Source organism: Melanotaenia boesemani, chromosome 23 (genome assembly GCF_017639745.1).
Source record: "Melanotaenia boesemani isolate fMelBoe1 chromosome 23, fMelBoe1.pri, whole genome shotgun sequence".
NCBI lineage: Eukaryota > Metazoa > Chordata > Actinopteri > Atheriniformes > Melanotaeniidae > Melanotaenia > Melanotaenia boesemani.
The window spans coordinates 12903185-12924201 of record NC_055704.1 but is presented as its reverse complement, the minus strand read 5'-3'; the positions used below and the strand labels follow the sequence as shown (position 1 = coordinate 12924201).

Here is a 21017-nt window from a genome sequence, read left to right as displayed (position 1 = left end):
CTTAATTTAATGATGGTGGATTTAAAATTATACCTTGCCATCTGTACCTCTGAGAAATTACTTTTTCATGACTAATGACTAGAGATGGGATTTATGGCTCTTTGAAGAGAGCCGGATCTTGAGGAGCCGTTCCTTTCAAAGAGCCATTCAAAAGACTGGCTCGTTCTCACAATATCTTACAAAATTTCACACTATATAAGAATGACAAACAATCAAAGTATGTACCTATAAATTTCTACTATACAAAATTAAATAAATATAGGAAAAATATAGATAAAAAAGGATAAACCTGAGCAGTCAGTGCAAATTCTAATAAATGTTTTTGGATAGAACTCACAGTATTTATTTCCAAACAATACTCTCTGTCCACAGATGCTTCACATGAATGTAGAGTGTTGGACATCAGACTTCTTATGATGTCACACATGTTATTTATTTTATTTTCACTTTACTCAAACTACTTCTTATTAACTTATTTATTCATTCATTCATTTTTAGCTGGAAGGGGGGGATTGGGCTTGGCTTGTGTGTGTGTGTATACGTGTGTGTGCATGTGACTGTGTGAAAGAGTTCATTGAGTGTTTTTATTCTTATGTTTTTAATCATGTAAAGAACTTTGTGTTGCCTATGGCATGAAAAGTACTTTATAAATAAAGTTTGATTTGATTTGATGAAGGCAGGGTCAAAAATTTGTATGAAAAGAATGGCTCACAAATGAACGGCTCACAGCTGTGAATCGGTTCCCATCGTTCATTTAATGATTTAACGAGTCGTTCAAAAGAATCGATTCGTTCATGAACGTTACATCTCTACTAATGACAGAAATATATTAATTATAAACAACTATCAGAGCTAGAGTCAATTTTGAATGAGCAATTACCTTAAATACATGTTTTTGGAATTGTGAGCAGTGAGACCAGCTAAAGAAAACCTGTTTAGGCACAATGAAAATGACTAAATTCCAGTTAGAGAGACGCCAGACTCTTGATGTTCTGGTATAATTGCTGGGGAGGGCGTGGAGTGGAAAAACTAGAGTTAGGCCATCATACAACTCAGATAGTTTTTGTTATTTCTGACATTCTAATGTGTTTCATCACCCAGAAAGTCTTAGGGTCCGATTAAAGTCTATTTTTCTACACAACAGAATTAAATGACCTGGAAGTATCTTAACAGCAGCCACGATGAGAACTGTTCATTTTCTCTACATTTGGGGCTAAGAAACTAGCCTGAGTCCTTCCTTTATTGTTTTCTTTATTATAGGAAACACTGGAATGGCTTCATTAAAGAAAAGGAGTAATTCTGTCGAGCAATTCCTTGTAGCTACAACTTTGAATGAAAAAGGCTTAGAATAGATGATAGATGACCGTGTTTGATTCCTTTTTATACTAACACAGGAATCTTACTGGGTCCAGGCTTGATCTCAGAAAAACAAAACCTACTATTGGTTGGCTCTCATTCTTTGGCCTTTTGCCCCCCAAAGTTTCTGTAAGAAATATATTGATTTCATCACTCTGGTATCAATCCATACCAATTCTAGCCCTGGTATCGATAATATTGGTACATTTGCATTGATCTACCCAGCCCTACCCAATGATTTGTGTAGGGAATTCAGAGAAATTTTTTGTTTAAGTAATTTTAGAATATAAATCAGATATCATAACATATCTAGATCCATGCTTATTTTCTGATTTGATATTTTATACCTTAAAGGATAAAACGGTTTCCAGCTGTTGCATTATATAAAAAAAATATTTACAAGAAAACCAGAGCAGATTTTCATGGAGAAACTTTTTATTATTCTTACAGATATCTCAGAAACACTTTTAATCCTGAAATGAACTGACACCATAAGACAACAACTCCAACCTGTTGATGTAGCAGACGTGCAGAAAAACAAAGACAAGTAAAATATGTTTTATTTATGATGGAAACTGAAACTGGCATGCAAAGACCTACACCCATGAGGGATTTTTTTTTCACATATTCCTCTAACTTTTTTTTTTTTTTTTTTTCCACATGTGCAAGTATGGTTGGAAATAAGTGATCTCAATATTTAGAAATTTAGCAGAACAGCCAGAGATCCTCTCACATAGACTTGATCATCATTCTGGAGGCCTTGGCTGAGTAGGGTGCAGGAGGTTTCCAGGTGAGCCAGTGGAGGCCTGAAGCCCAACCAATGTGGTTACCAGAAGGATGCCAGTCACCATTTAGACTGGCAGAGCCACACCGGCTGTACCACCAGCCGCCGCCCTCTGAGGAGGCACACTCTGCTTCAGCAATGTCACCAAATATACATGGAGAGCAGCCGTCATTGTCACGGTCAGTGGTGCTGAAGCCAAAGCCGTTTTGGTCGATTCCTGCATAGGCACCACGGATGGCGTCACCTGTGGAAAAATTAGAGCGTTTTTAGGAAATCTCAGGCTTTCTTCCTTTCATTCCTTTAAAACACAGCACAGTATTGTTGTTGCAGAGCGCAAAAAGTTAATTGCACTTCTGTACTGACAGCAGATGGCAAAAGGAAATGTTTATAACAGAAAAAAACATAACTCATATGCCTTTAACCTTATCACATCTTTATAATGATAATATCAAGTTTTCAAACTTAATTTGATGCAAAGTACAGTATATATGAAGTTAAAAATCAGTTATCTATGTACCTGCATCCCCACTGTATTTCCCAACTTGCAGTTTGAAAGCGCTTTTCTCATTTCCCAGTCTAAAGTTCTTGTACTCAGCAAAAGCAGAGCCATCTTCATGGTCCCATAGGTCCACCCTCAGGGTCCACTTCTTGGATTTGTTTTTGGTAATGACAAAAACCTTCCTCAGACCCAGCCAGTGGTCCTCTGAGGAAATAAGCAAAGAGTGATGCTTTAGTCTTATCCTTTGTTACCACCTACCTCAAGCAACAGAATTTGAATTTTTTTATTTTATAATTCAAGTCACCACTCTGAGCAGTAAGAGCAGATTAGGCAGGGTTTGAATTATGGGGGAGCAAAGGGGAGCTCAGCTCCCCTGAAAGGCAGAGGAGCTCCCCTAATGACATTCATCTTATACTTTCAGGTTACATTTAATTTTTCAATAAGACTCCTGACATTTCTATAAAAATGTATAGCAGTGTTGTGTGTTATTAGTTTAATTTAATTAAATAAATCTTTCAAATGACGCAGGTGATTTATTATGTTTCATTCAGCACCACGGACAGCAGGGTTGTTTGTTTGTTGTGCGCTGTGAGCGTCCATAACGACCACTTCACATGCTTCCCTTTGTGGTTGTTAAAAGAACTTTTCATTCCTGTTTGTGATTAAGCAAGCAGCATACAGTAGTAGCAGAGGGGTTTTTTGGTAGTAACCAAATGTTTGACTGCACTTCGTGCATTAATATACTGTATAGTTGCGTGCACATGATGTGCAAAATCGCAGTGCACGCCCAACAACAAGGCTCCCCCGAAAGCTGTGGTGTAATGCAAGTCTTGAGCTTAGGTTTTCCTTGTCCATTTTGTATTCAACCTGTTTGAGATTATACTGTGTTATATTTAATAGGTTATTTACATACGTGTCAGGTTTCCAAAGCCATTTTTATATGCTGCCCATTTTCTGTTGAAAGTCACCGCTCCTCCAGTGCGTCTCTGAAACACCGTCCAGCCTCCATCAGGACGCATCTCACAATACACCTGAGCAAAAAGTCCAAACATACAACATGTGTCAGATCTGATTATTGTACTTTTCTTTAGAGGCAAATAGAAATACAATGGAAATTATTTTCAGTGTCCTTGTTCAACAAGTTTAGTGTATATAAAAAGGTAAACAAATTTAGAGTTTCTTTGGATTTCTTTTAATTCGTGCAGTTGTTCATGATACATTTGTCCCCTTTCCTGCCAAAATATCCACTTTCCTCCTAAAAAAATAGCCACTGCTTTATTAGTAACGCATGTCACTATTTGCCAATACAAACCCAGATTGTCTTTGTCCTCTTTGCTGAACTATGGACTTATTTCAGTTGACACATTTCCACTCTGTTCATCTGTGATTGCACAGAATATGCATTTTTTTTCATCCATTTCTATTTCAGAGTCTAGCTGGTTTTTGTCATCTTTAGAACCTTTGTTGAAATGTGGACACATTTCGCCTGTCTGTCCATCTGAGTTTAATGTCCAGAGAACTTGGCACAATTTCTCTTCAGAGTTGATCCATCCTCCTTCTATTATGCAGTTTCATGTTACATTTCTCAGAAATACTGAGAAGAAATTATTTTTGGATGCAGCAGCTGACTGTGTGAAGTGAAAATTGTTGTAACTCCTGAGACCATGTCCCTGTATTCATCATGGTTGAATTACAACTTTTTATGCAGTGTTGCCGCAGTGCTTAAAAGTAGCAGTTCGACATAGTAACACAGTAACATACAACAGCTCTTAGAAATTTTGCTTTTAAAAATAAATATTTTTACCTGATTATCTATTCTCTAATTGATTTTAGGACAAGTGGTGAGCTACAACTCACCCTTACTTCTTTTACACCCAATCTTGACACCCTCACCGGTCACTAATCAATCCGCTGCGTGTAGAAACTCTCAAAATGTTGATACCTATATATTGTAAAATTTTCCATGACAAATGCTCACAACACAATTAATTTATTATGAGAATATGTACAAATTCTTTCAAAACCTAATGCACTAGTATAATATGCATATGAAATTGATTTGCTTTGTAGTTTATCACACCCAAAGTAACACTTTTCTCATACACTGGTGAAACAAAGTTAAAATGACTTTGACCCTTTTATAGATGCTGCTCGTATACTACTTTGGTTTGTCATCACACCCCATTTCACACTTTATTCATTACATATATTATTGTTTTAAGTATTGCCATGACATCAACACACAGCTTTTGTACCTTTACAGATGAGTTGCTCAGAATATAAAAACCTACTGAGACATTAGAGCAGTTCTGGTATATGATGAATTAGGAAGTGTATCTTTATATAAGGATGACATGACACACTCTGTGGCAATTGACAGTCAATGAGCAGTAATTGATCACTTTTTTATTATGATTATCTTAAGATCATCACTCTCTCAGGCCGATGTGATGCATTATGTGACATGCAACAGAATGATCACTTGATTTTCTTTTTGAAAAATAAAGATTATAAAACAATTTGTGAGCATTTGTCTCTTTTTCTAATAGTTTTGTGAGCATTTGTCTGTGCAGCCTTGTAAAAGCCTCTTTTTTAAGGTTTTCTTTTCCTCTCCCAACTTCTTTTAAGTGTGCTGCTGAACTGATTTTAAAATTTATTTAAATTTTATTAATGTAAGGAATGAAGTCAGGGAAGACATTAAAAGTAATTTCCTTTGTACTTGTGTTTGAGAAAATAAAGTTTCAAACAAATTTTCAACATTAAGGTTTTAGGGTATTTCTTGCATCCAAACAAACTTGATTTTTTTGGAAATAGGGTTTGTACCAGCACATATGCTAGCCTGCTATGTGGTTAACACACGCTTATGGTTAAATTTTAGATTTAACATTAACATGCTGGTTTTTGTCTTTATATGAAAAAAATACATAATATTTAACATTTTTCATATTTATTAGACTATTTTTTCCACTTCGCAAAACATTTAGCTGCCTTTTTTTTTGTCAATAAACAAAACATAGTAAAGCTATTTTCTTAGTGGATTACAATAGGATTAAAGCTTCCTGTCTAACCAGACTCACGCCCTTTAACAGATAATGCTACTCTGTTGTTTTTTGCTCTTTACATGCAAAGCCAACACAGAATAAGTAAAAATAACTAAATAAAAACAACACAAGCAGACAAACTTAATAAAACTAACAATAATGACAAATAGAATTAAACAATTATTTGCATTTCTAGAAAAAAGCTTACTTGAAATTCTTATGATATGTGAATTCATATCACACTTTTTGTCTGTTAAATTGTCTGCTGGACCTCAGCAATTTCTTTTTTTTTTTTTTTTTTTAGCTGCTTCTTTACGTACATCCCCATCATTTCAATGTTCTCAGCTTTCATTTAATTTTAATAATTTCAACACCAGTGTAATATTATATAAGGTTGATACCTTGAAAGAGTACTTGATTCCAGTAGGTTGGATCACATAAACCCCACTGGATGCTTGTGGTGATTGAATCTTAATCTGTGTACAGTCTGTTCCTGACATGACACGACAAGAGACAGGGATGATGTTGGTTTAAAAAAAATGGTCTTTAAATTGTTCATAAATAAGCAATTACAGGGTGTTTCTTACCTTGGGGAGAAACAGCTCTCTGCTTCTTCAAGGAGCCCAACAAAAACAGTTATAATGTGAGACTCAATGCAAACACACCAAGAAAGAAAAGAGAATTTGTAGAAGAGAGCAGACATGGATTGTTCTGTAAGTATTTACCATGGCTTCTGAGCAGCTCAAGAGAAATGCCAGTATCAGCCCACAACAGCCAAACAGATTCATTTTGACCTAAATTTAAGAGGAAGTGTCATGTCAATTATATTTTAAAGAAAAACAAAAAGCACAAGATAAGCAGACTTCAGAGAATGTTTAACTAAACCTACAATTTAGTCTATAACTCAGTTCTTACAAGGACTTATAAGTGACAGAAATCACTATTTAGAAGATAAATTCCACAAGCCTAAAGGGTAATAATACAGCCCCTAATAACAGTCGTTTCCTCCAAACACGTACCTGCATGTTGGAAGAACCTTGAATCCCAGCTCAAACGCCACAACCAACGCAACACCTTTTAAACACTTGCCTAAACACACACCTCCTTCCTCGTTCTGATAAATGTCGTCACTTCCTGTCAGATCATAGTGCGTAGTGAGAAAAGTTTGCGCAACAACTGAGACATCTCCAATGACTTTTACTTTTCCACAAAGAGAATGTGTCCTCGTCTTTCTGAGGTTTGACACACAAATTTCACATTTCTGACGTGTTATAATTTCTTCCCAGAAACACCCATTTGCACATTTCTCAGAACTTACATATTCTGGTTACACCTCTCTGAGTAAACAACATTCCAAGATTAACCCAAACAAGAAGGCAGTGCTGTGTTTAAACCCTGAGAGAGTCAGTGCTACGACTGAACCAGCAGCATTACTCATGTCTGGGGTTTTGTTTTTTTGTTTTGTTTTTTTTGTTTTTCTCAATAAACCAACAAACAAATTATCCCCCTTTTAGAATATATTTTTAGATTCAGTTTTTGTTATTTTTTAATTTATTGATAATGTGTTTTTGTTAAATTTGGTATATAAATACATGATGGTAATACAGTAGAGGAAGAATCAGAACAGCTGACTATACTCTATGTGTGCATACGTCTACATAAAATGTTCATCTGATAGTTTGGTCCCAAATATTACTTGAATTTTGTTACAGCAACCTTTGTTATGTACATCCTCATGCCAGAAACTGCTCCAGCTGAGGAATCCCAGTGCAGTGGCCAGTTGGGGGAGAAAAAAGAAAAAAAAAAAAAAACGACAATTAAAATGAGTGAAACATGCTTTTGTACTGCAGACATTTACTTAAATGCTCCGAATCCCAGCTGAAAATACCACTGTTGCACATATTTATCTCAGTTATGTTATTTGTCAGATGGAAAAGTAGCAAAACTTTATTGTTTTTGTTTATGCCTCACAGTCTTAGCCTCAGTTAGTCACCTCATTTCTTTTGGCATACAAATAAGTTCATGTCAAAACATGCAAATTCATGCCAAACTCTTGGAAGTTTGCAGCTGTTCCTAAGGTCCTGCTTGTTTGCCATACATAACACTGTCATATATACGAAGTGACTTACACTGCGCATGTATTGATTTCACAAAATTACCTAATTCAAATGGTTAAAAAATGTAAATAGGAAAAAGAAAACAGTAATTAAAAATAAAAAGCTACAGCTTTTTATTTCTTCTGTCTTTATTAATCACAGAAATGATAAAATAGTCTTATTGCTGTCAGGTTCTGTAACATTATGGTGGTAAAGGACAGTCTTATCTTGACCCTTGTGCTATCTCTTGCTCTGTCCCTCTCTCTCATTCTTTCCTCTTGTCCTCAGATAATGTTTTCTTGCAGATCAGCCATGATGTACATTTCAAATGGCCATGGTGTTGATATCCACTTGCTAGTGTATGAAACAGTGCATAAAGCAAATGTCGATTGAAATGTCTTGCAGCATCCTGGACAAAAAAGTTGTGAAGTGCTGTTCTTCAGCCTCAGGATGCTGCTGGGCAGATAATAGATGTCACTGTGCTATTAAATGAGCCTGGAATGCAGAGTTTTAAGGTTGGAAAGTTACATAGTGCATCTTAAAGGTCATATTCACAGCACCACTGTGGTAAAAGTTTAACACTACTGCAAATATTATGGGCCTTCATGACTGAAGCCCATCAGTCATGAGGGAAGCGTGCCAGTCTGCTGAGTGAATGGCATACTGTTCACAAGTTTCACTGGTACAGATGCAAGCAAGGGTGGGGGTGAGCTTTGACTACTTCAGAGAACCTGCAGAAACTAGTTTAAATTAACTCTTGCATGCAACAGGTGTGAGTCAGTCATAATAAAAAAGAGGAACCTGCCCAAGGTTCATCTAAGTATTATGGGAACTTGACCCAAGGCTGCCTTATTCTCATGATACAGCATGACCTGCAAAATGTTACAGATTATCCGAAGCCTCCAAGACAAGGTGTCCGCCATGCGTCTTTCCAGCTAGAAGAATAACAGCTGTTTTGGTTGAACTTATATTATTCATGTATATGTAGCTTTTGTTACTAATATGAGATTATACTTAAATAAAATTTAAATTATTGGGATAAAGGACAAAAAAGGAAAGTCCACTTCAGTTGGGGAAGTGTGAATGTGCAAATGGACTCTGATTGGGAAAAAAGCAAACTTTGGTCCCCTTACAAATGCAGGTAAATCTTGGTCCACTTCAAATGAACAGAATACTGGAAGCGGACCACAAAACATAGAGCATTGTGGGTTAAATGCAGGGCATTATGGGTAAACACAACTCAAACAAATGTGTGTGGGACAAAATACACTTCTGGTTGGGAGAAATGGCTCCCAGTCAGACATGGAAGAACACTGTAAATGTTCTGATAGAAATATGATCAACCCAAGACGCAGATGCAGGTCATGCTGTATCATAAGAATAAGGGCAACTTGGGTCAAGTTCCCATAATACTCAGATTACCCTAGGGCAGGTTCTCATTTTTAATCTGTCTTACATCTGCTGCATGCAAGAGTTCATTTGAACAAGGTTCTCTTGTGCAGTCAAAGTTCACTCTTGTTCAGAATTGTACTGGACCTTTTTTTTATAGAATAAACTCTCATATTTCCATTTGGCGTTGCGAATGTCTTTATTTCCAAAATTCTCACCACAATGCATCTGGCTCCAGACTTACCATGCTATTATAAATTCTTGAGAATTGTGCTTGAGTGAATGACCACATATCTCAATGAACTGACACAACTGTGAAGAAAAGTGGGCAAAAATTCCTCCACAGTGATATGAGACTCATAACATTATATAGAAAACAATCACTTCAAGTCACTGCTGTTAAAGATGCTTTTTATACTAAAAAGACTCATATTCCAGCAGCTCTAATAAATACAGTAAAACAATGTATAATAAAAAAAATACAGAAATTACAGTTATCTCTGGACACTTATACTTTTTAACTTTGATATTTATTGTATACAGTAAAATACAGTAAAATTAGCTATACTGTTTTAAAACTGCCAAAATATAAATAACCAGGTTTAACATCTAAATCATGTTTTATTTGTTATTATTTGTTATTTGTTTATTTATTTATAATGTTTTATTTTTTCCATATGTTATAATAAGATAAGATATATAAGATATTATAATAAGGGACTCTAATTGATATTTAATTTCTCCACACCATTTGGAACATAAGCAAGATTTATTTAAACCAAAGTAGTTTTCAGAAACAATCATGAAGTATCAGATAAAAACCACAGAAGCTTTACCATCTTACATTTTCAGAGAGATAACTTTAAACCTGTCAAGATACATATACTTAATCTAATTTCACATCATTTAAGACTCTTAAATTAAAAAAAGAAAATGAGCCATACAGTTTATTTAATTTTTTAAATGTATTTTAGGAATTTTGTTATGTAAGCTACCTTATTAGTGGAGATGTCTGTGCCCATACTTTTTACTGGAATAATGACATAAAGCGTATAATGTATTTTACTAAGAAACAGACAAGAAGGCCTGAACATTGCATTGTTAGACTGGACAGTGAAGGAAAAGCAGCCAACATTGCTCTGCATTTATGGGAAGGCCTTTTCCATGGAAATTTTCAAGGTATTAAAAGACTTGAAGTTGGCAGGGAACGTGCAAAATAAAGCAAAGGGGCTACTTTACAGGTTCTTATGTTGCTTTATCTACATTTATTATCCATGTTAAGTTTTCCTCAGAAATCAGCAAGTATTTCTAAATGATTTGAATCAGAAGGGGCCACAGTACAAATAATAACTGAGCAGTCATTCTCTTCCATCCCAAAGCCAGGGTACAGAGGCTCTGTGAAGTTGTTATAGAATGTATAAAGGTGTGTGAGGCTCCAGGGGGACACACTAAAGAAGGATAGGGTGCCACCTGGCCAGTCCAGATAGACTCTAACCTTGTGGAAGCAAGGTGAAGTTGCAGTGATATCCTTACTCTGGTTATTGTGCTGAGCCATGTAGCGATCCCCAGAGCAATACAGACTCCAGGACTGGTCAGTGTAGCCAAACCCACAGACATGAGAACCGGCCCTGCGAGATATTCCCCTCATAGCGACACCGATGTCCACCCAGCGCCCTTGCCATTCCACCTCCCAGTAGTGGCGCTGGGTGAGGGCTTGGCAGCAGAGCACCTGGGAGACACTTTCAAACCTCTCGGGATGGTTGGGGTACTGCTGTGTCTCTCTGACCCACGTCACCTGCTTCCCCCCGTCGTGCAGAAAAAGCGACGTGGCAGCTGTGTTTGCATCGAATGACAGCGAACATGCATCTATGCAATACAGAAACATGTTAAATATCACCTTTCAAGTCTGCGTTTTTAATGGTTGGCATAATTCATCATACAATGATGATGTTTAGGTACATTTTTAAATAGTAAAGGACAACAGTTGCATAACATAAGAACTACTTTTTGATCTGCACATAATGATTATAGTCCTTAAAATCAAGATTTTAACTGATGGGATTTCTAAAAAGTGTGTCCAAAAACAAGGAGTTGCTGTAAAACCCATATGAATGTAAACTGTCACATAGTTTTAGATAACTTGGTAAAGGGGGAGAAAAGTCAAATAGAAATTAAAAAAGAATGAGAGAGACTACACAAGATCAGATTATACTGCCTTTTGTCTATTTTTAACCAGTTCTGCCATCTGTAGGAGAAATTAGGTAACATATTAAAAAGAAAAAAACTCAGACTGTCAAGCTACTGTGTTAATTCAATAATCTTTTATGCTATTGTTAAAAAAAGTTATGCATGTATGACCACCTGCCATAGGCATGTTTCCTGTTACAACACGCCCAAGTCAAATGTAAACAGAATCCAGATTCTGCAGAGATTAATATTGAAACCAATCCATTTATTTGAATCATTTGAAACATCTCAAATATATAAGAAGGGGGATCCTCAGGACCCAATAACTTTATATTTTATACATATAAGCCTCCTGAACGTGACATGTCCATATTGTACTGGAACAGATTTACTCACTATGAGGATCAAAAGAATGTTATTTCTGCTTCTTAAGGTCCCACAACATGCTAATTTACCAGAAAGTAATTAAAATCAACAAAAGAAGAAAAACTTGGTCTATAAATAAGTAATATCAGCAAGATGAATAGTGTTATGAGGAAAAGAATGACTCTCATTGGTTTGGAATTTGCACTGTTAGCTGGCCTATTGTATAAATAATAAATATACTAAATGCCCTGCAGGAAAGGAATCACCTATAAGGAGTAGTCTACTTAATCTGTGCTTTTTGGGGACAAAACTCTTTAAAAAAATCACGAAATATAAAATCTTTGGTTGATTGAATATTATAATAGAACATATTTACTTACGGTTTTTCAGCCTTGATCTCAAGTTGCACTCTGCATTATGTTCTACACTGTGGAGAGGAGTACATATTAAACAAATCATTAGCAGACATGCTTACATAAAGAGAGGCATGCACTTCTCATCTAATTTCTATTATTTCACACAACTTATATTTTCCTTTAATCCTACTTTGTATAACATGGCATGTTTCTTTTTTCTCTTTCACATCTTACTGTTTACCAAATATGCAGAATTTCCCACTTAGATTATTAAAAATAATTAAACAAAATCCCAGAAACGGGCCTTCATCATTCAATATATGAAGGAAGTTGCATATTTAAAGAAGTATTCATCTAAGCAAGTTATGCTGTATAAAAATAATCATTTTAGTCATTTTGATGTTCACTAGTCCTTTTCTTTTGTACTAGTGTAGTGCTGAAAGCAGACAGTAAATGCAGCATGTTTTACCTGAGCTGTTCTAGTTTACAGAGAGGACTGTCCAAATGAGCAGAGATCAGGTTCTCTCCAGCATCTTGCAGGTAGTTGTAGCTCAGATCCAACAGCTTCAAGTAGGAAGGGTTGGAGCTCAATGCTGAAGCCAAGTGAATGCAGCCCTGCTTAGTGACTCCACAAAATGACAGCCTGCATAGATGCCCATAAATCAGGTCACATTTCATCCAACAACATGCTATTGTAAAGACACTAATCTTTATTAGTTTTAGGTATAGGTGCCATACCTTAATCTCTCCAGTTTACAGTTTAAATTTGCCAATCCAGCAGAAAGCAGCTCCAGTTCCAAGTCCTGTAGGTCATTCCCACTCAGATCAAGCTCCTTTAGGTGTGAGCTTTCAGAGCTCAGGACTGAGGCAAAATCAGCACAGCATTTCTGGAGATTGCATTCATTTAGTCTGCAAGGGAGTGAATGTTTTGTTCACATGAATTCAACAGGCTACAACTGATACTTAAAACACACTTGCTAAACTTTATTCCAGCAACTGAAGTCACTGTGCTGTACTTGTTGTCTTCACTAAGTCTGAGTTGCTTCACCTTAATGTCTCCAGCTGACAGTGCTGACTTTTGAGTCCAGAGCAAAGCTGTTCAAAGCCTGGACCTTGCAGGTTGTTTCCACTCAGGTCCAGTTTTTTGAGTTTAGGAGATTCAGATTCAGAGGTGAGAGCAGAGCCAATGGCAAGGCAGGATTTCTCTGTCACACCACACCAGCTGAGTCTGACAGTAGAGCAAAAATATCAAATAAAGCAACAGCATACTGTATTTGTAGTTAAAAATACAACAATTTAACACATGTTAAAGCTTAAGGTTAATCTGAATCATCTGTCTTCATGACTTTAATAATTCTGATTACAGCGTTGTCTCACAACCAACTGATACCTCTGTCTTCTTGGACAGCAATAGTAATTTAGCAAATAGTAATTTCATTCATTATGGATTCATTAACCTATTTTGCGCTTATTTACATTAGCAAAGCACCAAATGGCGGACATGTCACTTTAGCTAATAACTAAAAGTAAATCATCTTAGAAAACTTAGACATTTTTTATCATGGCCAATCACTTGGCAAGCAAGGTTTCTGTGTCCACTGAATGTTTAAAAAATGATTTGCTTGTTAGTTGTGACAACTTTATGGGGTGATAATGTGCCATTTTTTTTGTGTCCGACAGCTACTTAAACATTTTTCTTCCATTGGAAGATTATTAATTGATAAATTCTGAATTAAAAAAGCAGATTTTTAATAAAATACATCTTTAGGTTAGAATTTAATTCAGAACAGTTTTCACCATTAAGACTTACTTTTAGTTGTATGACAGTATTTAAGTATGCACTAGCAAATCTGAAATTATCTTTTGAAAAGTAGTAATAAAAAATCTACATTAACTTATTCATTTCAATCTTTCTCAAAAGAGGCAAAAATGCAACGTATTGCATAACATAGTTTTTTTTTTTTAATGTTTACCAATTCCATTCATTCCTTCTTATTCAGCTTATGTTTAAACCAAGCGTATGGCAACCCAGCTAGTAAGATATTCCTCTCAATAATCTAGACAACTTTACTAAGGACAAACTTACTTGAGTGATTCCAGTTTACAGAGTGGACTCTTCAGTCCAGCTGAAAGCAGCGATACACCAGAATCCTTCAAGTTGTTGTTACTCAGGTCAACAATCTTCAGTTTACTTGAGCCAGACTTTAAGACTGAAGCCAAATCTGCACAACAGTTCTCACCTAGCTTGCATTGATCCAACCTGCAAAAAGCATTCCCTAAAATTGTATTTATTTATGTATTTATTTGTTTTCTAAAACTGAATGTAACTAAGATTGGGGTTGTGAAACTTGTCAAGAGGAACCACGTCAAACCTCAACGTTTCCACTTTGCAGTGGAGGCTACCCAGTCCCACACTCAGAGCCTTCAGTCCTGCTTCCTGGAAGTCATTAGCACTCAGGTCCAGGTTTGTTAGCCGTGTTGAATCTGTGCTGACAGCTACAGCCAGTGCCTCACCACAGCCTCCATTTAGGTTACATTTATGTAATCTGAAAAAGCAAATAGAGAGCTCTTTTTCTATTTCAAACAATTTTCAATACTTTTTATGCAGTCTAGATAAAAAGTAGAAAGTGAACTGCATTTGTAGCAATAACCCACAGAGGAGTCTTAAAACCCAGGAATGTTGCTGCTGTTTAAAGAGAAATATTGTACTTTTTTTAAAAAAAGAAAAATAACTAAATCTCTGACAAGACCTTAGACTCTTCAGTTTGCAGTGTGGGTTACATAAGCCAGCAGCAAGAAGCTTCACTCCTGAATTCTTCAGATTGTTTTCACTCAGGTCCAAAGCTGTTAGATGAGAGGACGGCGAGCTCAGTGCGGAGACCAGCAATTCACAGCAGTTTTCAGTGAGATTACAGCGATTTAGCCTAAAACAAGATTTTAAAAGTTACATATTTATCTTGTTACATTTTTTAATACAAGGAATGAAAAGTGCTCAGGAGCCACCACATAGAAATGTGATGGATGGACAGACTTACAGAGCACACGAGGAGGAGGTGATAACATTCAGCAGCTTCACTACTCCCTCCTCTGATCTGATATACTTCTTCAGGTCAAACCCCTCCTCGACTGCCTCTGATGTCATCAGCTCAAAAGTAAGAGCAGACCACTGGACTGGAGACAGCTTTTTAGTTGGAAGTCTTCCAGAGCTTAGAAGGCTCTGAATCTCCTGCACAAGAGATTCTTCTCTGAGCTCACTGAGACAGTGAAACAAGTTGAGCTTGGATTCAGGTTCTTCATTGATCTTCTCCTTTATAAATTGGATGGTTCTCACCACATCCTCCTCTCCTTCTGCATCTTTGTTCAGTACTCTACAGAGGAGCTCCTGGTTCGACTTCAGTGACAGTCCCAGAAGGAAGCGAAGGAAGAGATCCCAGTGGCCGTCTGGGCTGTCCAAGGCTTTTTCAATTGCGGTCTTGTGGAAATCGAATGTGGACTTTGGAGCCAATTTTGTGGACATCCTTCTCATCTTACCCAGAAAAACGTTGTCTTTTTTGACCATGTATGAGTGGTGGGCAAACAGAGCTGCCAGAAACTCCTGGATGGTCAAATGTACGAAGCTAAACACTTTTCGTCTCCCCTTTCCTTCCATTATGAAGACCTCTGTGCAAACTCCTGAGTAGGTGGTCGCCTCATCTTCATCCATGCCACACTCTTTCAGGTCAGCCTCGTAGAAAATCTGTTTGCCTTTTTCCTGCTGACGAAATGCTAGCTCTGCAAGCTTCAGAACAAAATTTTTGCTTTTTAAGGGGTAATGTCCCTCAACCATTTTGTCTGTCTGAGAAAGAAGGAGATGCACATACATCTCAGTCAGGGTGTTCGGCATGCTTCCAGTCACATTGTCTCGTAGCATTTTCTTCAATACAGTGGCAGTGATTGAACAGAAAACTGGTATTTGGCACATGATGTAAAGGCTTCTTGATGACTTCACATGATTGATAATCCTGGTAGAGAGGTTATTATTGCTAAAACGCTTCTCAAAGTACTCCTCCCACTGGCCATTTGCAAAACCCTTCACTTCTGTCCACTGGTCAATGTATTTTCTAGTAATCTTCTTGACTGCAGGGGGCCTGGAGGTGATCCAGATAAATGCGTTGCCAAGCAGATTTCCTGTGATGAGGTTTGTAATCAGCACATCGAGTGATGCTGGCTCCGTCTGGTCTCTCAAGACTTTGTTATGCTTAAAGTCCAAAGGGAGTAGAGTCTCGTCAAGTCCATCAAAGATGAAGAGAACTTTGTGTTCTGTTTCCAGCTTCTCAAGAGTTTTTATCTCTGGGAAGAACTGGTGAAGGAGTTGTATCAGAGTGTAGGCTTTTTCGTCTTTGATGGGATTCAGTTCTCGGAAAGGAAGTGGAAAGAGGAAAGTGATGTGCTGGTTTTCTTCTCCTTCTGCCCAACTTAGAGTAAACTTCTGTACACAGACAGTTTTTCCCATTCCAGGTACACCCTGTGTAAGCACCGTTCTGATTCGCTTCTCTTGATTGGGCTTGGGTTTGAAGATATCACTCGCTTTAATTGGGGTTTCTTCTGTTCCCACATGCTTGGTCCTCTTTTGTACAACTTCATGTTCTTCACTGAAGCCTCCCCAGGCTCCTTCAATCACGTGCAGCTCTGTGTAGATTTTTTTTAGGTATATAGTGTCCCCTTCATCTGCATTCCCTTCATAAATGTTTTGGTACTTCTCCTTCAATGTGGATTGAAGTCGCTCTCTGATTTTATGCAGGTCAGTTTCTGCTAGAAAAAAGAACAAAGTTTGCACTTAAATATGTCTGCTCATGGATCTGCTTGAACTTGTTAGCATGACTTTATTTATGTGGGTTTCTTTTATCATTTTACCTTTGCCTGCTTGACTGCTTGTAACTGATAAAAAAAAAAAAACAAAGACAAGACACAGCTGTTACATAACCAAGATGTTTAGGCTTACAAACCATATAAAGTCAAGTTGTGTTGTTTCAAGTTTCCCTTACCTTCTTTACACTTTTCATCTAATTCATCAGCCAGCTGATTAAAGCCCATCTGCCTTAGTATTCCCACAGAAACAGTAACAGCACCTTCGTAGCCATAAGTCTGCACCGTCAAATCCACAGTACCCACCCTGTCCAGACCATGAGCCCGAGACTTTGGAATGCGCCTGAATCCTTCAACTTCATTACTGTAAAGAAAAAACTGAAAAGTCCTGAGATTTTCATCAACCAGCTCCTCCAAAGTATAAAACAGATGCTTTTTAACAAAAGCCATGTCCATTTTCGGAGCCATTCATGTGATCAAGGTCTTTGTTCTTCTTCTGTATGCATCCTCTGACTGTGGCAGGGTTCTTTAGGAAGTGTTACTTTCAGTTTTGGGTTGATACAGACTGTCGTGGCTGTCCTTATCTTTCCCTGTCATCACACAGAAACCATAGCTACTGCATGCATTACACAACCCTGTAGTTTACAGTAAATAGAGCAACTTCTGACCTGCTGCTATATACGTCTAATATGTGACTCTATTTGCTTTCATTGAGGAACGTGTTCAACTGGTAAGGCAAGACAAGGCAGTTTATGTGTATAGCATATTTCATATACAGGACAATTCAACATGCTTTACATAAAACATTAAAAGCATTACAGATATTAAGAAGTAGTTACAGGAAGCAACAAACAGTAAATAAGGGGTTAGGAGGATATGAAAACCATAATAGTCAAGCAAAACTTTGCTGTATGCAATGATGTTCTTGTTTTATTATGTTTTGAATTTTTGGTAATCAGTTATTCAGTTCCAGTATGTCATATTTCAAAGCTTAAGAGTCAAAGGTCATTAGATATTATATGTATGACTGTATGTGTACTTACTGAAACCCTCTTTAAAATGACATCATTTATAAAAAGCTTGCTACATTCAGGGATAGACCAGCCACTGGGATGACGTGCTGTCATTATTTCACTGCCTGGCTCATAAAACATACAGATCGGCAGCACAACCAACACTGTGCTGGCCTGATCAGTTTTTTAAACACCACTCCCTCTTGGTGTTGTCTTTTTTGCCTTCATTATGCATTTGTCAAAAAAAAAAAAAAAGGTGAACACAGGTCTTTATTTTCCTGGCCACTGGCCCATGAAACACATTGATCTGCAGCTCATTGGTTCTGTTTTTAACTGATATGGAGGCTGACCCATGTAATTCTTTATACCCCTTTTAGTTCTGTGCTTGTGGATGATCTATCAGAAACAAGATGGAGGGAAAACTGAGAGGAAGTGCAGAGAAACTGCACGATTAAACAATAAAAGAAAGAGGGTATTGCTATTTATCTGTTGTTGAGCCTGACATAACATCCCCAGAAGAAGAGGGAGTCAGAGTGAAAGAGGAGAGCAGGGACCAGGAGGACATAAGATTACTTAGCTCGTCCTGAGCTTTTTAGATCACAACCTTCAATGAAATGCCACAAATCCAGGCAAACAGTTATCATCTGATCTATCATTTCTGTCTCTCAAACAAAGGCCCACACAGTAGGATGGATGCTGCTCCAGGGTTCATCACTGCTGCAGTGTAGCTTTTTCTTTTATTCATACATGACATCTTTTAGAAGTACTTAATCTATCTACTCTCACTGATTCCCACTAATCCATTGCAAAGCCCCCATATACATTCAAAGAAACATAAAGGTGGGTGGTGTGCATGATCCTATCTGGGCCGGTCTGGATCAAAATGTTTGGGCCAGTTTTTTGTCCCAGTCCACCCTGGTTATGTTAGATAAAAAAATTCATCATGAGATGCAGATGTGTAGATCTAGGTACAGCAACATACCGGAATGCTACACAAATAAACCATTATGTCAGACCAGTGTTTTTACAATATCTGTGACAGTTTAATAATTACTGTACTTCAGTACAATCTGAACAGTTACTATAAATACATCCAGGAGTTATAAAACTGTAGAGATAAATGACAAAGAAAAAAATCTTTTTAAATAAACATATTTGCTAATGCACTTTTACAAGAACACAGTGAATGTACACATAGTGTTTACTACTACCATCACTCACATACCAAGAGAGGTTTGATGTTTCCATCCATGGAAAGGTAGCCTGACACCTCCTGAACTCAGATGTGATGGTGGTTTTCTTCTCATTACAAAACTTTTCTCTATCTATATTTAGAACACCCAGGAATCCTTGGGTCATACATGTTATCACAAGAGAAAGTGCTATAAGGTACAACACATATTTAATTAGAAAAACTGAAAAGTTTTTTTTTACAAAATGTTGAACAACTGAGGGGCTGGTACCAAACAGAATCTAGCATTTACATTAACAACACAGGTTTAGTGTGCTTTAAACACTGGTTCATATGGTCCAGCAGTGGAAACAGACTTCTCTTCAGCTGCCTGGGAGGCTGTATGTGGATCATTTTCTACCCAGGCTGGAGGCTTTGCATCATGTCTGTTAGCGCCCTCTGTTTGTGCTCCATCTCACCACATGAATCGGGTTCACACAAAAGCTCAGGGTCAGCATTTGGTTTCTCCGGCAGGTGTGCCCTCAATAGTTACAATTCTAGTTTGCTTGGCTTCAAATGTGTCACTAGCTTTCTCAGGTGTTTTTTCTGTTGCCACATGCTTTCCATTCTGTAGAATGACTTCATGTTCCTCAATGAAGCTTCTCCAGGCTCCTTCAGTCACATGCAGCTCTGTGTAGATGTGCTTTAAGTAGATAATGTCACCTTCTTTTACAATCCTTTCAAAAATGCCTTGGTACTTTTCCTTTGACATGGAATTCAGTCCTTGTTGGTTTGGGTTGTTTTCAGATTCTGCAACAAAAGATGGAAATAAATGAATGAATCGCAGAATAAATAAATACTTCGATGTTGTTTTCATAATACTCTTTTCTGCCAGGAGAGGAAGTTAAACTTAACTACAGTCTATGAATGGCATCTGGCAGGCTTCAGCGTACAACCAAAGGTTTGGACCAACAAATTTCAAACCATAAGTAAGACATGACAGTAATGTTGCATGACAGACCAACCCACAATGAAAATATGTTTTGTTTAGAATACATGGTGTAATGGTTTCCTGGGTGTGGACCTTTGTACACTAAAAAGGCTTTTTATGCCCTCACAGACACTTTTGTGCTCTCAGCCTCCGCAAAATGTGATTTTCCTCATGCAGACAGACATGCAGTCATGCAAACCCCACACACAGTCTTTGGAGCTGAAGCTACATGCTGGTAAAATACTGACTGGCTGAAAGTTAGGTTGAGATGGGAGGAAGTGAAACAACTAAGTTTCATACAAAAATCTTTGTATAACTTAGTTTTGCTAAAACATAAAGCAGATCTGTGTCTATTTCTGTTTCAACAGCAGAATAAAACTAAAAACACGATTGTTGATCAAAATAAAATTAAATCTTTTTCTACTAAGAATAAAAAAAAGGTCTTAAAGCCATGAGAAACTGTCAGTTAGGCCTTTTATATTTGACCTGGTTAAGTAATTTTTCCTTCTGGGGCTCATAAACTGAATAAAGGTTATTGTGGGCTAGTTTCATAAGACTTAAAAAACAGATGACATTATTTTTATTATTTTTAGCTCTTAATTTCCATTCAGGTCTCTCAAATTGAAGGAAAAAGTATCATTTGGTCCAATGTGGCTGTGTGTGTGTGTGTGTGTGTGTGTGTACATTGTTGGTTTTGCTTGTTGTCTTACCTTTGCCTGCTTGACTGCTTGTAACTGATAAAGAAACAGAGACAAGAAACCACTGTTAAATGACCTGTCTGCTTAGACTTACAAACCATCTAAACAGTCAAGTTCTGTCCTTTTAAAACTTCCTTTACCTTCTTTACATTTTTCCTCTAATTCTTCAGCAAACAGGTTGAAGCCCATCATCCTCAGTATTTTCACAGTGACAGTAACAGCTGT

General features: G+C 37.2%; 2 protein-coding genes across 5 annotated transcripts; both read right to left on the bottom strand.

The window, feature by feature from the left end:
* Positions 1–1769: 1769 nt before the first annotated feature.
* LOC121635023 (angiopoietin-related protein 5-like) lies at positions 1770–6908 on the bottom strand. 2 transcript variants are annotated; one of them, XM_041978033.1, is made up of 7 exons: positions 6700–6908; positions 6406–6474; positions 6268–6289; positions 6082–6173; positions 3553–3670; positions 2658–2843; positions 1770–2384 (listed from the first exon to the last, which is right to left on the bottom strand). In XM_041978033.1, exons 1-7 carry the CDS (start codon positions 6703–6705, stop codon positions 2086–2088), a joined length of 792 nt encoding a protein of 263 aa, XP_041833967.1. In that variant the 5' UTR covers positions 6706–6908; the 3' UTR covers positions 1770–2085. The 2 variants fall into 2 exon arrangements, with proteins under 2 accessions (XP_041833967.1, XP_041833966.1); XM_041978032.1 differs by having other exon boundaries at positions 6268–6292; positions 6700–6905.
* A 2449-nt stretch (positions 6909–9357) lies between these two features.
* LOC121634338 (NACHT, LRR and PYD domains-containing protein 12-like) lies at positions 9358–17467 on the bottom strand. 3 transcript variants are annotated; one of them, XM_041976896.1, is made up of 11 exons: positions 17099–17467; positions 16968–16991; positions 15110–16865; positions 14825–14998; positions 14447–14620; positions 14161–14334; positions 13123–13302; positions 12813–12983; positions 12544–12717; positions 12099–12145; positions 9358–11031 (listed from the first exon to the last, which is right to left on the bottom strand). In XM_041976896.1, the coding sequence occupies exons 1-11, from the start codon at positions 17385–17387 to the stop codon at positions 10454–10456; spliced, it is 3741 nt and encodes a 1246-aa protein (XP_041832830.1). In that variant the 5' UTR covers positions 17388–17467; the 3' UTR covers positions 9358–10453. The 3 variants fall into 3 exon arrangements, with proteins under 3 accessions (XP_041832830.1, XP_041832831.1, XP_041832832.1); XM_041976897.1 differs by having other exon boundaries at positions 15110–16862; XM_041976898.1 differs by lacking the exon at positions 14161–14334.
* Positions 17468–21017: the final 3550 nt, after the last annotated feature.